Source organism: Myripristis murdjan, chromosome 10, assembly GCF_902150065.1.
Source record: "Myripristis murdjan chromosome 10, fMyrMur1.1, whole genome shotgun sequence".
Taxonomy (NCBI): domain Eukaryota; kingdom Metazoa; phylum Chordata; class Actinopteri; order Holocentriformes; family Holocentridae; genus Myripristis; species Myripristis murdjan.
The window spans coordinates 30,920,277-30,938,563 of record NC_043989.1 but is presented as its reverse complement, the minus strand read 5'-3'; the positions used below and the strand labels follow the sequence as shown (position 1 = coordinate 30,938,563).

Here is an 18,287-nt window from a genome sequence, read left to right as displayed (position 1 = left end):
TACATTTAAGAAAACCATATGGTGCTGAGCATAAAGGGAAAGCACCAGCATTCATTTTTGGATCACATTTTTTTGATAGTCCCCTATAGATGTTCAACAGAATGTCAACTGATATGATAAATATCAAGAGTTAAGTAGAATATCAATAACCCATAAATCATATTTCAACAATATTTTAGTATATGTGTGGTCATTCTGTTGTGTGAGTGTTGCAGAATTTTTACAAACATGTACAGTGAGCCTAGTTGATATTATCGCTACATGTCCACTGTGTTATGAAACCCACCAGAGTTCTGGGCAAGGTAAACCTTTTGTTAAGATTATGATGAAACCATAATAATCCATAATATGATCCATAATAATGCTTTACTGGCAAGTTGAAACTTCATGGCTTATTGGTATTCTACTGAACTCTTTTTGATATTGAACTTACCAGTTGACATTGTGTTGATTATCTAAAGGGGACTATCCAAACAATGTGTTACCCACTGGTGATACACAGAATATTGGGACCCATTCTATAAGATGTCCCCTCTGGCAATATTGGGCTTTGACCCGATTCTGCACAATTGGGGCATTGTTGTCTTTCAGTGAGTAAGGCTGTGGTGTGTCAGCTATTGTTAAGATGAAAATATGAATTTTTCTTCCAGTCCGGGCCTTTAGAGTTTAGATTCTGGCAGGCCCTCCATCTGCTCAGTGGTGTGTGCGCTGAGAAAAGTGTGGTCCAGGTTCAAGTAGGTGGTGATGAACTCAGGGAAATCTCTCTTCTGGGCCACCTCCAGGAACATGTCTTCTGCTGTCAGCAACCTCTGGCCAGCCCTGAAGAGAGAGCAAAGAGCTAAAACAGGAATGGCTGTGTACCTAGATGACAAAAGATCTTTTTCCACCTCTCAAATGTACAGCATATACAAATTTATGTGATACATGAGAACAACTCATAGCCTTCAGCAATACTGGCATATTCAAGTGTGTATTTGGGCACCCAAGCACAAACGACAACACCTCCAGGGATTTTGGTATCCCGTAATAAACCTTAGTTTACAAAGCATCTCCCAGAAGTTGTTGTGACCTGTCAGAAAAAAAGCTCCCTCTGTCAGTTTGAGATGGGCTTAGCTCTGCTAACAGCAGAAACAACGGTCCCCAGGTGGTTTCCTGACAAGGAAGCATTTGAAGTCTCATCAGTTGAGCGAGAAAAAAATAAATAATTCAAATACTGACACACACCTTTTGGAGCCAAGATTTTTAATATTGGCTGAACCCAACATAGATTAACCAGTAGCACATGTTAATAGATAAGCTATAATAAGTGAAGAATATGTTTAGGCATAAATATTAGTGATCCAAATAGAAATAAGTGCTTGTTTCAAAATCTGTATACTCAGGGAAAATGTTAACACTAACAGTCAGATGTGCCTCTTTCTGTCAGATCAGCACATATAATGAGGATATAATGGATATAAAGGATATAATGGCTAGAACTGAAAGTTGCAATTCTCTGCATTGATTTGTCAAAGGAATTTCATAGAGTGAACTCTCTTTTAGATTGCAAACACATGGAATTGGTATCAGAGCTGTGTCACCAGCAGATGTCAAGCAGTAAAAACCAGCAGTCATCAGATTTCCTTCATGTTACTGTGGGAGTTCCTCAGGGTTCAATACTAGGTTAACTTTTATTCATATGCTAGTTGTGCTATTGCTTTGTAGTTAATCACTATCAGCACTATTACACTCAAGAAAAAGCTCTTTCCACATTCACAAGTCACACTGGTCAAAACTGAGGAAATTGCTTGAGACATGTCTTGCTGAGGAGATTTAACAAACATAGCTGCATGCATCCTGGACTTCAAGTGGAGTTTGATTTCAGCTGCAGTTGCTGAAATATTCCTTAATACAATGGAATGGCATCTTTAGATGCTGAAGAGGCCTCTAATCAGGTATCTACTCTCTGACCACACTAACAACATGCTGTTAGCCTTCCCCCCACCTCCATTTTGGGACAAGGACAAGGTGCCCCCCCTTCATTTTTGCGTCTCCATGGCTTTGCAGTGAGAAGTATAAGGATGTTACATGAAATGGGGTCTCTGTGTTTATAATCCATGTTCTTCTCTCCTAGTTATCTTGAAAATATTGCAGAAACTGGGCAAATATTATGGGTATAAAGATCAGCAACAATAAAAGTGTTTTCCCAATAACTTCTTATCCAAAGGCTATTTCTGCCCCATTTCCCTTTTTAATGGGTTTAATTTCATTTACCTTTTCAGGCACTCTTTATTTGGACTGTCCAATGGCAAATGTTTATTTGAGTTGAGTTGAGATTCATAATGGGGACACTCAATAGCTGCTGACTTTTATGTGAATATAATCTTTTTTGTAATTGTGTCAATGTCAATGCGGAACTTCATATCAGCTATCTAATGTAAATACTCAACCTTGCATCTGTAGACATGGTTAACTTTTAACTTTGAATAACATAGTTGTATATTAACATTGAACAGTCCAAATAAAGTGTTACCCCATTTGCTAATATTTTTCACAGCAATGTTTTCCCACTGTTTGAGGAGTGCAGGAGTAAGAGGGTTCTGTGTGGCCTCAAATGGAGCTGTCACACTGCTCAGTTCCCTCATTTCTCCAATCAATCTATTAGGTTCCATGTTATTCTCACACTAGACACCAATAGCGGTAGACTCATTTCAATTACATGGTATTCCACAGATTCTATCAATTTTGACATTACAAATCATGTCAAACTATGGGAACAAGATCTTGGAATGCATTTTTCTATCTAGTTTCTGGACCTGGAGTCATACCCATACCAATATTCAAACATGTAGGCTTAGTTTGTGGCTATTTGGCCTGTAGATAACATTAAAAACTGAATATAAGTCAGTATAACTGAGTAGCTTAGCTTTTCTCCCATTGCCAATCATCCACACTTCCTATGGATACAAAAGAAGTCACGCTCCAGGTCTGATGGGAATTGAGAACTTCCCACAGGGAATGTAGCCCCTGCTAGCATGGAGTACTGGAGCCAATCATCTACCACGACAATGGCACAATCTCCTGAAAATGTGGGTATTCCTTTACTAATATCCTGAAGGAGTTTTTTCCTACCTAACAGTGTGACAGTGAGTGCGGAGCTCCATTATAACCTCCTGGGTGAGGTCAGTCACCAGCTGCCTGTTCACCACCCTGCCATCATCTTCCAGTCGAGCCTGATGACGGATCCACTGCCACACCTGACACACAGCAGAAAGGCTTCACACATCATGGTCATGGTTCTCTGCTGCAGCAGTTAAAGTATGTCCAGTTGATTTTGAGTTGATGTTTCTGTGACTAAAGTCTGAATAAATGTTAAAATGCAGTTAGGATGTGGAAGTGATTTTGGGACCATTTCTGCAGCACTATGGAAGTGAATGGAGAGATAGAAACACAGTATTGTGGACTACCAGCCCAGGGGAGCACAGAGCAGCTAATGAGGAGATTTCACCACCATGTGGACCCATATCATACCCAGGGACCTAGACAAGTTCACTTTGCTTTAACACTAACAAGAACAAATGTGTATCCAAATGTGGATCTTTACCAGTTCAACTAGTTTCTCTTAACCCTCAACCCACCTGTGATCTGGAAATTTCTGCTGTGGCTGAATCCTCAACCTGACCTCTGTAGAAAAAGTGACCTTTACCTGGAAAAGGCAGCATGATATGAAAATGATCACTCTGCCTCATCTGGTCTAGCCAAGCAACATGACAATAATGAAGATCTGTGAGCTCTTACCTGACAGCCATGCTTCAATAAAGAGTATTCCGACTGCAATGTTATACTTCAAGCCATAAAGCGTAACTCCCCCCTAAGGAAAAGGTAAACACATCAAATTATAACATTGGAATCTAACATGAGCTCACACAGTGGTATTAGCATTCTGGATTTCAGGGGAGCACAGAGCAGCTAATGAGGAGATTTCACCACCATGTGGACTCATATCACATCCAGGAGCTAGACAACCCAACACTCCACCAAAGTTCAGTTTTCCTTTAAGGTGCAACACATAACACCTTTAACACAACACATATTTGAAAGATAATGCATATCCTGCAGTTTTACTGTCAGACCAGGAGAGTGACTGACCGCAGGCATGGAGAGCAGGTCCTCAGGAGTGATGGCGACATCATCTCGAACCTGGTGAAGCTGGTTATCACCATGAGTATGGAGCTGAAACAGCTGAGAGAAGATGAAGGATTGGAATAAACGGCGTGGGAAAGCAAAATGACATGGAGTAGCCTTTTTGCCTCTGAATAAAAGCAGCGCATGGCTCATATGTCACAGCTGTCACTAACTTCTTGCATTGGTTCTATCAGGTCCAGGTCGTACACCATGAAACCGTCCACACCTGCCTTGATCTCCAGCAATTTCAGTCTAAAAGGCAAGAGACAGGGGTTGAATCAGCCAGGCATGGTGATAGAAAGATAGCATTTATCACTTTGGTGGAAGATGAGTGGAGAAGAAAAAGAAAGCATTCAGATTCTTGCTGTTACTGTTATGATCTTTATGTGTGTATATGTGCAAAGCAACAGGGTCCTGCCTGGTGACGGTAGCCAGAACTGTCTGATAGGTGGCGCTGTGCTGGTCCTGGGGCAGCAGCAGAGCAGCCATGCCTCCTGTGGCCAGCGCCCCCCGCCGATGACACGTCTGAACCAACAGGTCCATGTAGCTGCGAAGAAAGCGCTTCTCCATGTTGACATATTTACTGCGATCGGGCAGCAGGAAGGCCTTTCGGTGACCTGGAAGACAAACAGGCTGAGTTTCTCACTACGGGTCGGTGTGCATTCAGTGTGCGTATATTAACGCAAAAAATCAATACTGATTTCTTTTGGACTGACACTGCTAACCGTATCCAGTGCTGACATTCACCGTCTTTAAATTTATGATATCCAAGCAATAAATAAGTAAATAAAAATACATTAGAGAACCTGGTGAATTATCTAACCCTAATCACTTTGCTTGCTATATGTCCAATCTTAATCAAATGGAAATCTCCCGCTCACCTGTCTCACAGTCTATGGATCACAACATTTTTATTAAACTGAAACAAATTAGATACACGATGAAATAGTTTCTTAAGCTGTCTAGCCCCTTCCTTCCTTACATTAAAAAATGTAATTTTGCAGCCATACCTGAGTAGAATTTCTTTCTTGTTTGTTTTAACTCTGTATACAGAGTAACTAAGTGCATATACATAAAGAAGTTTACTCATGACTGATGTATAACTCATGTATGGCTCGTGGATGGATTAGGGGAGAGTGGGGTAATTTGTGCCAAGGTGCAAGTAGTGCCACCCCTGTTATCTAGAAAACCATAGAAGAAGTTGGTCATGTGACCACATATTTTTTGAAGAGGCATCCATTTCACTCATCGTGCAAAGAAGGGAGACACATGGCTTGAGAGATAAGCACATTTAAGTTCAAAAAACCTTTTTTTGCCCTCCAAAGTAAAATTTCTGTGATCAAGGTTTTTTGATTGCTGTGTTTGAACAATTATAGAAAATTTTGAAAACAGTTCACACAGGTTTTAGTACTTTAGTAAGCTACACCATGAGTCTATACAGTTAGCATGATGTTAGCTCAAAACAGCTGGGGGATGCATTTTTTTCAAAATGGTGGGCTTGGGGTAATTTGTGCCAAAGGGCCTTGGGGTAAGTTGTGCCAGTGGCACACCTTGTTATTATATACTATATATTACTTTATTGTATTTTATTGTTATTGTACATTGTCTTCTTACCTTTGATCACTAAAACTATTCAGATTCAGATGAAGATGATTTGCAGGTGCTCATTTTGGAATTTTTATTTTGTTCTGGGTATGTGTTCATGCGGCGCTAGGCCTTGTTATAGAAAAGTGGCCTGTGATCTTATTTAAATAATAAATAAATGTTAAATAAATAATTTTGTATTGAATTTGCTTTGCTTTTATATAGCATTATCATTTGTGAGATTAAAATGATCTGTTTTACTTCAATTATCAGTGGCACAATTTACCCCAGTCTATTCTCTCTAATGGCACAATTTACCCCACACCAGGGGCAAGTTGTGCCACAAAACCACTTTTTTTTTCGAAAGCTATATTTCTCAAACAGTTTATATAAGATCCAAAGTGATTGTTCCCAGGGATGCACAACATCCTAAACTATATGTGCATATTTTAGTTGGAGGCATTACTGTAATCCCCCTGCTTTAAAGACACTTTAAGTAAAAATTGGCACTACTTACCCCACTCTCCCCTACTATGACTGACCTTGACATTGTTTCCTTTAAATTCCCTTTAAGTTTTTATGTCTCCTGTATGTCTAGTTTTTATGGTTGGTTATTTGGTGTACTGGCACCTGTTGGTTTAATTTGATACAAACCAATTATCTTGTAACTGTTTTCTAAGTGGGATAATCAATACACAAATCTAATTCTATTGGTACAGTTGGTCCTGGGTCTTCTGTGAAGTAATGATTTGGTGAAGATGTTTTGGAAGAACAAAAATATGGTCCACTTAGTGTCAGGAACATATAAAAAAGCCGGACTCCTCGGCTCACCAAACTTATTGACGAAGGAGGCTGAATAATCCCAGATTCCGCAGTTGAGTCCGGCTGAATGGTCTCGCAGCTCGTAGAGAATCTCTTCCATTTCAAATGCTGCTAGAACGTTCTCGATGAGCACCGTGGCCTTGATGCTGCCCAGGGGAAGACCCAGCTACACACACAGAGCATGCACAGTTGGATATGTACATTGCTAGCTGGTCATATTATCATTAATTGCACCAAAAGGAGCTATATGTCCTGAAAAAGTGATGTGTGCAAACCTTGTGCTGCGTCCAGACAAATATCTTGTTCCATAGTCTGGCCTCCATGTAGCTCTCTACCTGGAGAGCAATGGGCAGGAAGGGACCATGACTGGATCAGATCATTACATTTATATAAGTCACCTTCATATTCTGCAAATTGTTTTGTGCATCTGTGTATATGTTACTTTAGACAGGTAGAAAAATGGTCCACTCTTGTTTTCAAACAGCTTCTTTCCACAGTGGAACATGAGCAGCCCAAAGTCAAAGAGAGGACCAGGAACCTCCTTCCCTTCCACCTGAGAAACAAAGTCACATCAGCACACAGAATAACACACCATTCACACAGACTGAGATGACTCATCTTTCAAAATTTTTGAGAAATTTTCCCTTAAAACTTTTTGCCTGGTTGTCAGACAGGGTACATTTTCTGAAAAAAAGAAAAGTGCATCAAGTCATTAAATGGGAATGATGCAGGGTGCAAATTAGTCACAATATGCGTCAACCCTTCAAGCTCCATCAGAATCTCATATTGGGCTTGTAGTATATCAGTTATGGCCTTTCAGCACTTGAAATTCTGACCTTTAATTTTAGCATCTCCATGCGGCCATTCAGTGATACTCTTTAAAACACTGGGCACGGTGCCAAAATACATCATCCCTCCAAACAGTGTAATCAGTACAGATGTCACTGATTCAACTCAGGACACAGATTTCTTTCTAATCAAATACTGAACATGTAAGCACATTGCCCTCCATCTGGTTCCCCTTCCACTTTGATCAGTACAATATGAGGCAACTGAGATGAACAGATTAGCCAATGAATGAATGAGGGTCACTAGGCCTAATATCTCCAATCCAGAAACAGTAATAAAGAACACACATTCTTTTTGTGATATACCACAACCAATACCACACTTGTTTTTGGCTAAGGGGTGCAAAGGTTTGGCACTACTTCCTTGGTCCATGACGAACGTTCCACTAAATATGATGGAAATCCAAGTGTTCATTTCACTGTTTGATGAATGAATGGATGATAAGACATACACCAACTCTTGGTCATCCCCAGTTCATAACTGTGAACTGACTGACTGACTGAACTGAAAGGGATGATGCTGTGAAGATGCTGTACTACCATCATGTTGTGCTCCACCATGTTCCAAGCACGGGGACGAAGCATCAGCACCGGGGCCTGAGATATGGGCGGGGTATCTGCAAGCACCAGGGAGGAGGTCAGTGATGAGTGAAATACATAACAGTATTCCTATTATGAGTTTTATTCTCATCCATTTTAATGGGCATACATGCATGAGTATTGATTTAAAGCAAACAACTTACTGGGAAGTTGGTTGTGCACGGCTTTATAAACATTATGAATGCCTTTGATCTGGTTGTGATACGTGGGGCAGTTGCCATCATCAAAGTCAACCTGAAACAACCAAAGACAATGTTACAGTTGCAGTGCATTGCAAATAATATAAATAAGTAACAGCCTCAATTTGCAATCTGAAATGTCCCATGAATCTACTTGCTGCTTCACTGCAGACAATGAAGAGTGACAAGAATGAGGGTAACATACAATATTCTTAGGATCTGAGCTGGACTTACACATGCAAGGTCACAAGTACATGATTTACCTGTATGCCTTGTGCTGGTGACTGGAGACCTTGAATGAAGCGCTGGGTATTGCAGGGGGCCAGATCCCCAATATCCACATGTCTCTTCTGGAGCCTCGGGGGAACAGGGAGCACCCTCCAGGTTGGGTCACTCCTGATAAAGGCGGTAGCCTCTGGGAAGCGAGGCAGGTCGCCTGATAGGTCCAGCTGGGCTTTTCTGGACACCCTCAGTCGTAGGACCTGAAGAGAGTAAAATTTCAACACATCCAGAGCAGATTCTTCAACTTTGGTTCAGACAAAGTCCTTGACATTTTCAAGGAACTTGCCCTAAGTGGTCACTGTCCCTTTTTTGTATATCATCCATACATAGAAATGGGCAAAACAGGATGACACACAGGGCATTTTCACTTGTCCTACCTGATCTACCTCCTCGTCAAATGTGGAGATGAGCTCATGGAGGAAGCGCAGGGAGTTTGTGGTGAAGAGCTCTCCGTACTCTACCTCCAGACCTGGGGGAGAGGGAGACAGCTCCATGCGTCCTGGGCCCTGAGGCCCATGACATTGAAACAGAACTTTAGGCTTCAATCAATGTAGGTTTCTACAGACAACACCAAAACTGACATTCTTGAATAGAAGTTGCCTAGATTTTGTGCTGATATGCACTGCGTTTAATTTGGACAACATGCATATATTCAAATATTCAAGGTGTCTGCAAGAATTTTATTCTTGTCATGATGGAAAAGCCTCTGAAACAACATTTAGATCATCACAGTGCCCTTAAACTCTCCCCAGACTAATGATGAGTCAGATTTTACTGCAGCTCGTTAAGTTAAATCTATCTTAGAGATTAGCTGCAGCAAACATGACATTGCAATCTACCAAAGGACTGAATACAAAGAAAAAAGTCACAAAAGTCCAATTGAATAATGCAACGCAGCCCAGTCTCCCTCACTTCACATTGCACTTATTTCTTTTCATTGTGTTAAGCACAATGTCAGTTATTAATTCATATTTGACTGCATAATTAAGTAAAATATGGCACTACTCACAGACATGCTGATGACAGATCTCTGTTGAAGTAAAAGACATGGACTTTAGCTATGGGCTTTCTTTGGTCACTGATTGACCTAGAAAATGTTTGTTTGGATTGGGGTTGAAAGTACACCCTGTATATGTAGATCCTTCACATTTTGCATATGTTGTAAACTGAGGGGGATTTCACAGCTTGCCAAGCAGAGTTTAGTATAACTTAGGCTTTTGTCTGGAATGAAAACCTGAAGCCTCTTGGCCCTCCATGGCACCAGTTTGACACCCCTGAATTATCGGATAAAAAACAACTCATTTTGTTGGTTGTATTTGACATTAACATATCATTCTATATATCAGACAGACAACCTTTTCAGTACTGACAAAAGCCCAATGCGGAAATCTGAGTCGTTTGCCACTCTTCTGATAAGGTGATAAGAATAGTGCTTTGTAGTTGTGGTTACTCGCTTTAAATTGACTCGAGTAGTCTGGCAGGAACCAGCAATCCGTCATCATTCGTCTTTCCCATAGGAGTGTGAACGCAGCATCGATGACAGGCGAGGTGGGCGGGTTTGGCGCTTGTCTCGCGAGATGTGAGTTCCTTGACAACAAAGTACGTGGCTCCACAGCTGACACGTCCAGTGACAGGGAGTGAGCAAGTATGTTTTAACCACCGGGAGGCTTTGTTTAGCGACACAGATGTGTGTACTGACATTGTGTAAATAACAATATTAGAGGACAACAGTACTTTTTCACAGATGTCATCGAATTTTGCGGACGAGGGCAATAGTTGTCCGTCTTGAAATCTTTCGGTTGGGCTTTCCCCGCCGCAGTTAGGTTAGCCCCGCTGCTCACCGTGCCCTGCTAGCTAGCTGCTTGAGGCACCGGGCTGATATGGCGGAGGTGGAGTCCTCGGTTGAATTCTCCAGCTCTTTGACGAGCTCCACTCTTCCGCCACCGAGGACCCGCATCTTTAAGATCATCGTTATCGGGGACTCCGGGGTGGGGAAGACCTGCCTCACCTACCGCTTTTGTGCCGGGAAGTTCCCCGAGAAGACCGAAGCCACAATCGGAGTGGACTTCAGGGAGAGGCTGGTGGAGATTGACGGCGAGAAAATTAAGGTGGGCACAGCGGAGGGATACTGGGAACAGTGATCAGTAAACACACACACACACACGGGCGCGTGCACGCCAAGTCTGCACTGGGTGACCTCACCGTTTTGCATCCTCTTGTCAAAACCCGGTAGAAAAATCAGATCCTCTGAGCTTTCCTTGCTTATCAACACAGCTGCTCTCCGGGCAGAACACTGCTCAGCCTGCTGGCACAAGTGTTTGCTTCTGATGGGGAATGCGACATTGGTGTTGTCCTCCAATCACTTGTAATTTCAGCACAATTTCACAACCTTAAAGATTTAGTAACTTAATTGCGTAAATTTCGTAAATTCCAGTATGATCGGCACATAATGCAGCGCTAAAGGATAAATCAGCTCTATATTGTTAAAAATAGTGGCCAGACTTAGACGATGTACTAGCTCATCTACAATACAGTTTGATAGCTGAGGATGTCTCAGCGATGATAAGATGTAAAATGTAAACGGAAGATGTCAGGCTTTGATGTCAGTCCCTCATGATATAAGAGTGAGGGCATTTTTGACTATGTGATTTTGCACTGATAACCAATAATCACTGAGGGAGAAATTATAGAAGAGCCAGAGATACCAGTTCCTCCACAGTAGTCACAATAAACCAGAATGCAATGCAGCAACAAGATGACACAATGCTGTTTTGATTAAGGGGTGTGGCTGTGATCAGAGCCATGCCCCAATATTTACAAACTGCTTGGCCAGCTGGCTAGATTTGGTCCACACCATTACCATGCTGGTGTATGCCTAGGGTCACCCGGGCTGACTGAGTCTGCACACACAAGCTGCTTCCTCCAGCAGATACGCCCGATCCACTGCTTGGCTGGACAGGTGAAACTATCTCGGGCACCTGTTAAGTGTATGGCCAATGCAAACAACGCAGTGTCGCTACAGTGCAGTCTTGATACAGTCAAAATTGATGAAGAAAACTGCACATTGCTTCGGTTGTGGAAAAAAAAATGTGCAGCTTTCACATAAATCTGGCGTCTCTGTACATAAAACAATACTTTGTAGATGTCTTTACTGATAAAAGACAATATCTCTATCAGTCAGTATCTCACTGTCAGTGATAATGTCACAGTCATGTACACTATATTACCAAAAGTATTCGCTCACCTGCCTTTACTCATACTATGAACTGAAGTGCCATCCCATTCCTAACCCATAGAGTTCAATATGATGTCGGTCCACCTTTTGCAGCTATTACAGCTTCAACTCTTCTGGGAAGACTGTCCACAAGGTTGAGGAGAGTGTTTATAGGAATTTTTGACCATTCTTCCAAAAGCGCATTGGTGAGGTCACACACTGATGTTGGTCGAGAAGGCCTGGCTCTCAGTCTCCGCTCTAATTCATCCCAAAGGTGTTCTATCGGGTTCAGGTCAGGACTCTGTGCAGGCCAGTCAAGTTCATCCACACCAGACTCTGTCATCCATGTCTTTATGGACCTTGCTTTGTGCACTGGTGCACAGTCATGTTGGAAGAGGAAGGGGCCCGCTCCAAACTGTTCCCACAAGGTTGGGAGCATGGAATTGTCCAAAATGTTTTGGTATCCTGAAGCATTCAAAGTTCCTTTCACTGGAACTAAGGGGCCAAGCCCAGCTCCTGAAAAACAACCCCACACCATAATTCCTCCTCCACCAAATTTCACAGTCGGCACAATGCAGTCTGAAATGTACCGTTCTCCTGGCAACCTCCAAACCCAGACTCGTCCATCAGATTGCCAGATGGAAAAGCGTGATTCATCACTCCAGAGAACGCGTCTCCACTGCTCTAGAGGCCAGTGGCGGCGTGCTTTACACCGCTGCATCCGACGCTTTGCATTGCACTTGGTGATGTGTGGCTTGGCTGCAGCTGCTCGGCCATGGAAACCCATTCCATGAAGCTCTCTGCGTACTGTACTTGGGCTAATCTGAAGGTCACATGAAGTTTGTAGCTCTGTAGCAATTGACTGTGCAGAAAGTCGGCGACCTCTTTGCACTATGCGCTTCAGCATCCGCTGACCCCTCTCCGTCACTTTACGTGGCCTACCACTTCGTGGCTGAGTTGCTGTTGTTCCCAAACGCTTCCATTTTGTTATAATAGAGCTGACAGTTGACTGTGGAATATTTAGGAGCGAGGAAATTTCACGACTGGATTTGTTGCACAGGTGGCATCCTATGACAGTTCCACGCTGGAATTCACTGAGCTCCTGAGAGCGGCCCATTCTTTCACAAATGTCTTGTTTCACAGTCTGCATGCCTGAGTGCTTGATTTTATACACCTGTGGCCAGGCCAAGTGATTAGGACACCTGATTCTGATCATTTGAATGGGTGAGCGAATACTTTTGGTAATATAGTGTATTTTGTGCAGTCTCACAGATTCACCCTTCATTTAACATCTGGGCTTCACCCTCACCTCTTGTTATAGCTTCTTGCTGGGAGGCACACCAGCTGTATGAAAACATGTACACCGATTTATACATCCAAGTAAGCAGTAGTAGATAAGGCAGGATGGGGGACAGTGGGTACAGCAAAAAAGCAATTTCTAAGCATATTTCATAGCAAATTATCACCCGGAATACCTGGAATGCATTGAACATCACATATTGATATCTTCTGGTGGAGGGAGAATTACAGGTCGGGTTGGGCAATATATTGATATATTATTGATTTCATGATATGAAACTAGATGTCATCTTGGATTTGAGATATTGTTATATCATGCTATGGCATTATGATATATCATGGCTAGATATATCATAATATACTCCAATAAAAAAAAGTATGGCAAGAATGTTGAAAACCAGGTGTGGGGCAGCCCTCCAAGTTTTAAATTTATTGTCCGTCAAGTTTGCATACCTGTACATTTTGTTTGAAAACACACTCAGTTGTATCACAACACTTTTCCTTTTCAAATACCTTTTTAATCACTTGATTAATTATTGTTATGTCATATATTCAGAACTCATCACCAGTGAGTAATGCTTCATCTCAGTGGGAACAGTTGACTTGTCCTCCCGCTCAGTTTATTCTAGTCTGTTTTTGAAGTAGAATGTCTCAGTTTGGCACACAAATATCCATTCGCTGAATTTGAACAAAATAAACAAAATGTTGTGAAAACTGCATGTTACCTGTACTGTCCCCACTGTGTTTCACTGAGCTCTCTGTGATATTGTGAGCCAGCATGAAACTTGACTGTAGCATTTTCAGCTGTGTGCCGCCTGCACAGTGCATACAGGAGTACCCTACCAAGTGAAACTCAACCCACTGCCATGGATTGCCGTGCATAGCACAGCACCCTTGTGAGATAAAGAATTTGTTTTTCTGTATAAATGTAAATTTGGCAAGGGAATTGAATTCAACTGTAAATCATGACTCATGTCTGAGGGCCCAATCAAATTGTATCATTGGCCAGATGTGTCCCCCGGGCCTTATTTTGCCCATGTGTGACTTAAGTGATGGCTTTTCATGGTTTTAAAGGCTGCATTACCATAAAGAAATGCAATTTTCTGAAGTTACTAGACTGTTCTGATGACCAAGCGTTACCTGCTTGCTCATCTTGTCCACATTACTGATTATTGTCTCCTGTGTGTAAATGAAAACACCAACAGTCATCCCTACAATATTGCCACAACATCAATATCAAGGAATTTGGTCAAAGATATTGTGATATCTGATTTTGTCCATACAGCTCAGCCCAAATTAGAGAATAGAATTTTCTTGCCATACTTTTTTTATTGGAGTTCTGCATGTCATTCACTCCATACCAGAGCCTGGCTAGTACCTAGCAGTACTTACTGCCTTGCCACATTTAATCCATTTCCATGCTGTATCTGTCTGCCCTCTGCCACACAGATCCAGCTGTGGGACACAGCAGGCCAGGAGCGCTTCAGGAAGTCCATGGTGCAGCACTACTACCGCAACGTGCACGCTGTTGTCTTTGTCTATGACGTTACCAGTGCCGCCAGCTTCCGCAGTCTTCCAGCCTGGATCGAGGAGTGCAAGCAGCATGCTCTGGGCACAGAGGTCCCGCGGATCTTAGTTGGCAACAAATGCGACCTCCAGGACTCAATCCAAGTGGGCACAGACGTGGCACAGCAGTTTGCCGATGCCCACTCCATGCCATTGTTTGAGACATCTGCCAAGAATCCCACTAACCAGGGAGATGGTAGCTACGGTCGTGGAAACAGTGATCATGTGGAGGCTATTTTCATGACGGTGGCCCACAAGCTGAAGTCTCAGAAGCCGCTGGTGCTGAGCCAGCCGCCTGGGGGGCCCGGTGGCCCAGGAGGCACCGTCACCCTAGGCAGGGCGAGGGACGATGGGGGGGATGGAGCAAGAAGCTGGGGCTGCAGCAGCTGCTGAAAAAAGGATAGGTGGAGGGAAAAGAGGAAGAAACCTTCAGGAGGACAACAGGATGGAAGACAGAGAACTGAAGGAAGAGTGGAAGACAGAGAAAAAGCATGGATAGAAAGTGGCTTTGCTGTCAGAGAAAAAAAACATAGAAGAATGTTTCCATCAGAGGAGAAGACTTTTGCTAAATGCTTGTGCTTGCCTTTATAATTGACTTTAAACAATTTTTGGGTAGTAGTGCGATTTCTGATTTGGAATGCCAAAATCTGCTGTTGGACTATAGAAATGCTCCTCAGCAGGCCAAAAACCTGATCCTGAATCTTTTTTTTTTTTTTTTTTCAAGTTTCATTTCACTGATTTACATGGTTGCTGTGGTCATGGACGAATGGAAGTAAAGTAGAATAGAAAAGGAAATAATACCTTTGGCGGAAGGAGTAATAACCCAAAGCAGCAGTTCTCATTACATATCATATCACTTTTGATATTGTTTCAGTAGATCAAAGCAAGATCGAAAACAAGCAAATCATGACAAAAATATAACACAACCACAGAAGTAGAATAGAATGGAAAGAGGTTCTGTGTCAGGAACATTGACACAAACAGATATTTTTTGTGGAAATTGGACTGTGTAATCGAGTAGTCATGGAGGAGTAACTGAATTTAATCAGTATCACCGGTCACATCGTATAAATAAGCTTCACTATGACTTGATGTGACAGCAGAGTTCCTATTCTGCGTTTTGCATTTATTTGCATTGTCACTCATAGCTTATACCCTGTAAAATGTTTGGGGTCAGTTTGCTTTGAATTAAGAGGTAGGCTTTCTGTGAAATCCCCAAATTGAAAACCTTGATTACAGCTTGAGGAAACAATTGTGTATGAATATTTTATTGACAACGAACGCATATAAATTTAACTTCTTCCATTTTCATACTACTTTACAAAACCAATGTCAACTGCACTGGAATGACCACACATCCATATTTATCATCCTCTCAGTAATAATGTAGGTTCCCCAAGTGTCATGGTCAAGGACATTTCAAGAAAATCCATACACTTACCCTTTCTTAATATGTCTCATCTGGGTTCTGGTTCTGTAACTTCAAGCCAGTGAGCTGTGCTGTACTTGGCCTGCTCAGCTACCTGTTAATCCCAGGTAACTTCACAGCTTTAATGTCTGGGTTAGCTGCAGGGAAGTATCTTGTGAATCTTGGTGAATCTTGTCTGTTCAGGGTGAATTTGAGTTTTGGCCAGGTGGAATGTCCATCAGCAGATTACACTGTTGTGAAAATGGGTTCAAGACTTCAGAGAGGTCCAGGCCTGTGCTGGCCTGATAAGATGGCTTTGATTTGGTTGGCACAGTATGGTCGGGCTCATGATGCCACTGCAAGCATTTATAAGACCATTAGTCTACACTAAATATTGGATTAGTAAGACCTAGGCTTTAGCTTGGAGGAAATCAGGCATGTAATTTGTGAAAGCTGCAACCAGGTTCACACTAAACTAACTTACTTGGGGTTAGAGCCTGAGGTCTCTGCCCTGACAAACCTGTGCTTCATCAACCAAGCGAGTCAGTCATGTAGTAGTGGGGCTCATAATCTTTATAGCTGTGTCCTGCAAGGATACATGCACAATGAAGTTGTTTGGTGTTGGGGACTGAAAGCTCACTACTCTGGTATATTGGCATAATCCACTTTGTTTATATGGCATTATGTAAATTTAGAACCTCGGAAATGTTCACTCATATCATGTCAGCGTAACCATACAACTCAACACTACCAGTTCAAGTTAAATTTGGCCAGTTTTTTTTTTTTTTTTTTTTTTGGAGATTGTCTGCCTGGTTGTCTTATAGCCCCTGCTGACTGTAGGAAGCCATGGAACAGGCTCAATGCTTCCACAGGACACAGTTCAGACAAAGTTCCTGGAATCTGATCTTGTCCCTGCTCATGGTGTGATGCTAAAATCTGAGTAATGGCAAGACTTAGGAGCTAGCAGTTCTGTTTATCTTGATTAGTCAAGCACTGATGACACTTCTGTATACATGTCCTGTCATTATAGACCTACAGAAGTCCCAGGTAATGAAAAGTTCTGGGTCTTGAAAAAGGTTGTTAATGTTAGACCAGAGCAAGTGATCACAGCCCATGATCACTTGGGAAAGTTGAACAATAGGACAACAATTGGACAATCTCACATAGATGTGGTGTGTTCCTCTAATTTATCCCTCTGAAACTGTCCTTTTCACTGGCTCATGCTCCAAATGTTAAATTATGTGTTTGGGAGAAAGTCATCAGAAACAAAAGGATGCAAAGGGAACCTGTAAGGAACGCCTGTGGACTTCATGCTTAGTCCATGGGATGGAGTTTAGAAAATGAGGTTATAGCTTTTTTTTTTTTTAAGGTATGTGGTGTTTGTGTGTTCATCCCTCAGTGTATGAAAGGCTGTACAATTGCTAGACCAGTAAACAAGAATATTGTATTGTGTAGCCTGCGAATCAAATGGTGAAAACACACACTTCTCAGTCTACAAGTTTTTGCAGTGTACACCTCTCAGGTGTCTCAACATGTAAATGGATGCCTATAGCCATTGCTTATCCTGTATGTAAGTTTATGATACATTATTCAGCATGTCTTGCATACACCATTGTATAAGAGCTGATAGAATCAAATGATTTCCTCTTAAGCCATGATGTACCGTAGGTTGTTATGGTAACCTGCTGGGATCCCATTGTTTTGCAGCAGTGTCTAGTGATTCATGATGTCATTGTTGCCAGTGTTGCTCTCTGGGCTCTTGTGGCCACAGCTGGTCCTGTGGCTCCTCTGTTGTTCAAGCTGTACACCACCTTCTCCTAATACTGAGGGACACTGAGCATCGATTATACCAAATGGCCTTTCAGGATTCCCTTGGTTTAGAGGCTATGCATTTGGATGGAAAGAACACAAGCACCAAGACCACAGTCTTTCATCTCCTTGTATGCATCTGGCCTGTGTCAGTAATGTGAAAAGAGAAGAAAAGGGAATGTGGGTGTTTAGTTTCCAATTTGGATGCTTTTTTTCTGTTCTGTTGTTTCTGTGCTAAAGACAAATGACTGACTGCCACCCCCTCCCCACCACCATTTATTTTGCCTTACTTTTGTTCATTGTTGCTGTGAACAACAAAAAGTACTGTACATGTACTCTATGGAACATCATTCAGTAGCTCATTGCAAGTGCTCTGGAAAAAAAAAATCTAAGTACAGTATGACATAAATTCACCCAGAGACTAATGAGTGAAGCAAACTATAGACTACAGAAAAGGGAGAAGCTTGCAATGGTTTTGTCATGAGTAACCTTGCAATAAAGTAACCCTGAAC

At 42.1% G+C, this 18,287-nt stretch overlaps 2 protein-coding genes across 4 annotated transcripts; one reads left to right on the top strand and one right to left on the bottom strand.

The window, feature by feature from the left end:
* Positions 1–12: 12 nt before the first annotated feature.
* Positions 13–10,117, bottom strand: ugl (ureidoglycolate lyase). Of its 3 annotated transcripts, none has more exons than XM_030062147.1 (15): positions 9,489–10,117; positions 8,857–8,985; positions 8,461–8,679; positions 8,162–8,252; positions 7,959–8,035; positions 7,013–7,123; positions 6,846–6,905; positions 6,580–6,736; positions 4,583–4,781; positions 4,338–4,416; positions 4,129–4,221; positions 3,778–3,850; positions 3,618–3,685; positions 3,112–3,236; positions 13–819 (listed from the first exon to the last, which is right to left on the bottom strand). In XM_030062147.1, exons 1-15 carry the CDS (start codon positions 9,492–9,494, stop codon positions 660–662), a joined length of 1,647 nt encoding a protein of 548 aa, XP_029918007.1. In that variant the 5' UTR covers positions 9,495–10,117; the 3' UTR covers positions 13–659. The 3 variants fall into 3 exon arrangements, with proteins under 3 accessions (XP_029918007.1, XP_029918009.1, XP_029918008.1); XM_030062149.1 differs by having other exon boundaries at positions 4,129–4,179; positions 4,374–4,416; XM_030062148.1 differs by having other exon boundaries at positions 8,857–8,948.
* Positions 10,110–18,237, top strand: rab33ba (RAB33B, member RAS oncogene family a). The gene is made up of 2 exons (XM_030062152.1): positions 10,110–10,587; positions 14,442–18,237. Exons 1-2 carry the CDS (start codon positions 10,360–10,362, stop codon positions 14,949–14,951), a joined length of 738 nt encoding a protein of 245 aa, XP_029918012.1. The 5' UTR covers positions 10,110–10,359; the 3' UTR covers positions 14,952–18,237.
* Positions 18,238–18,287: the final 50 nt, after the last annotated feature.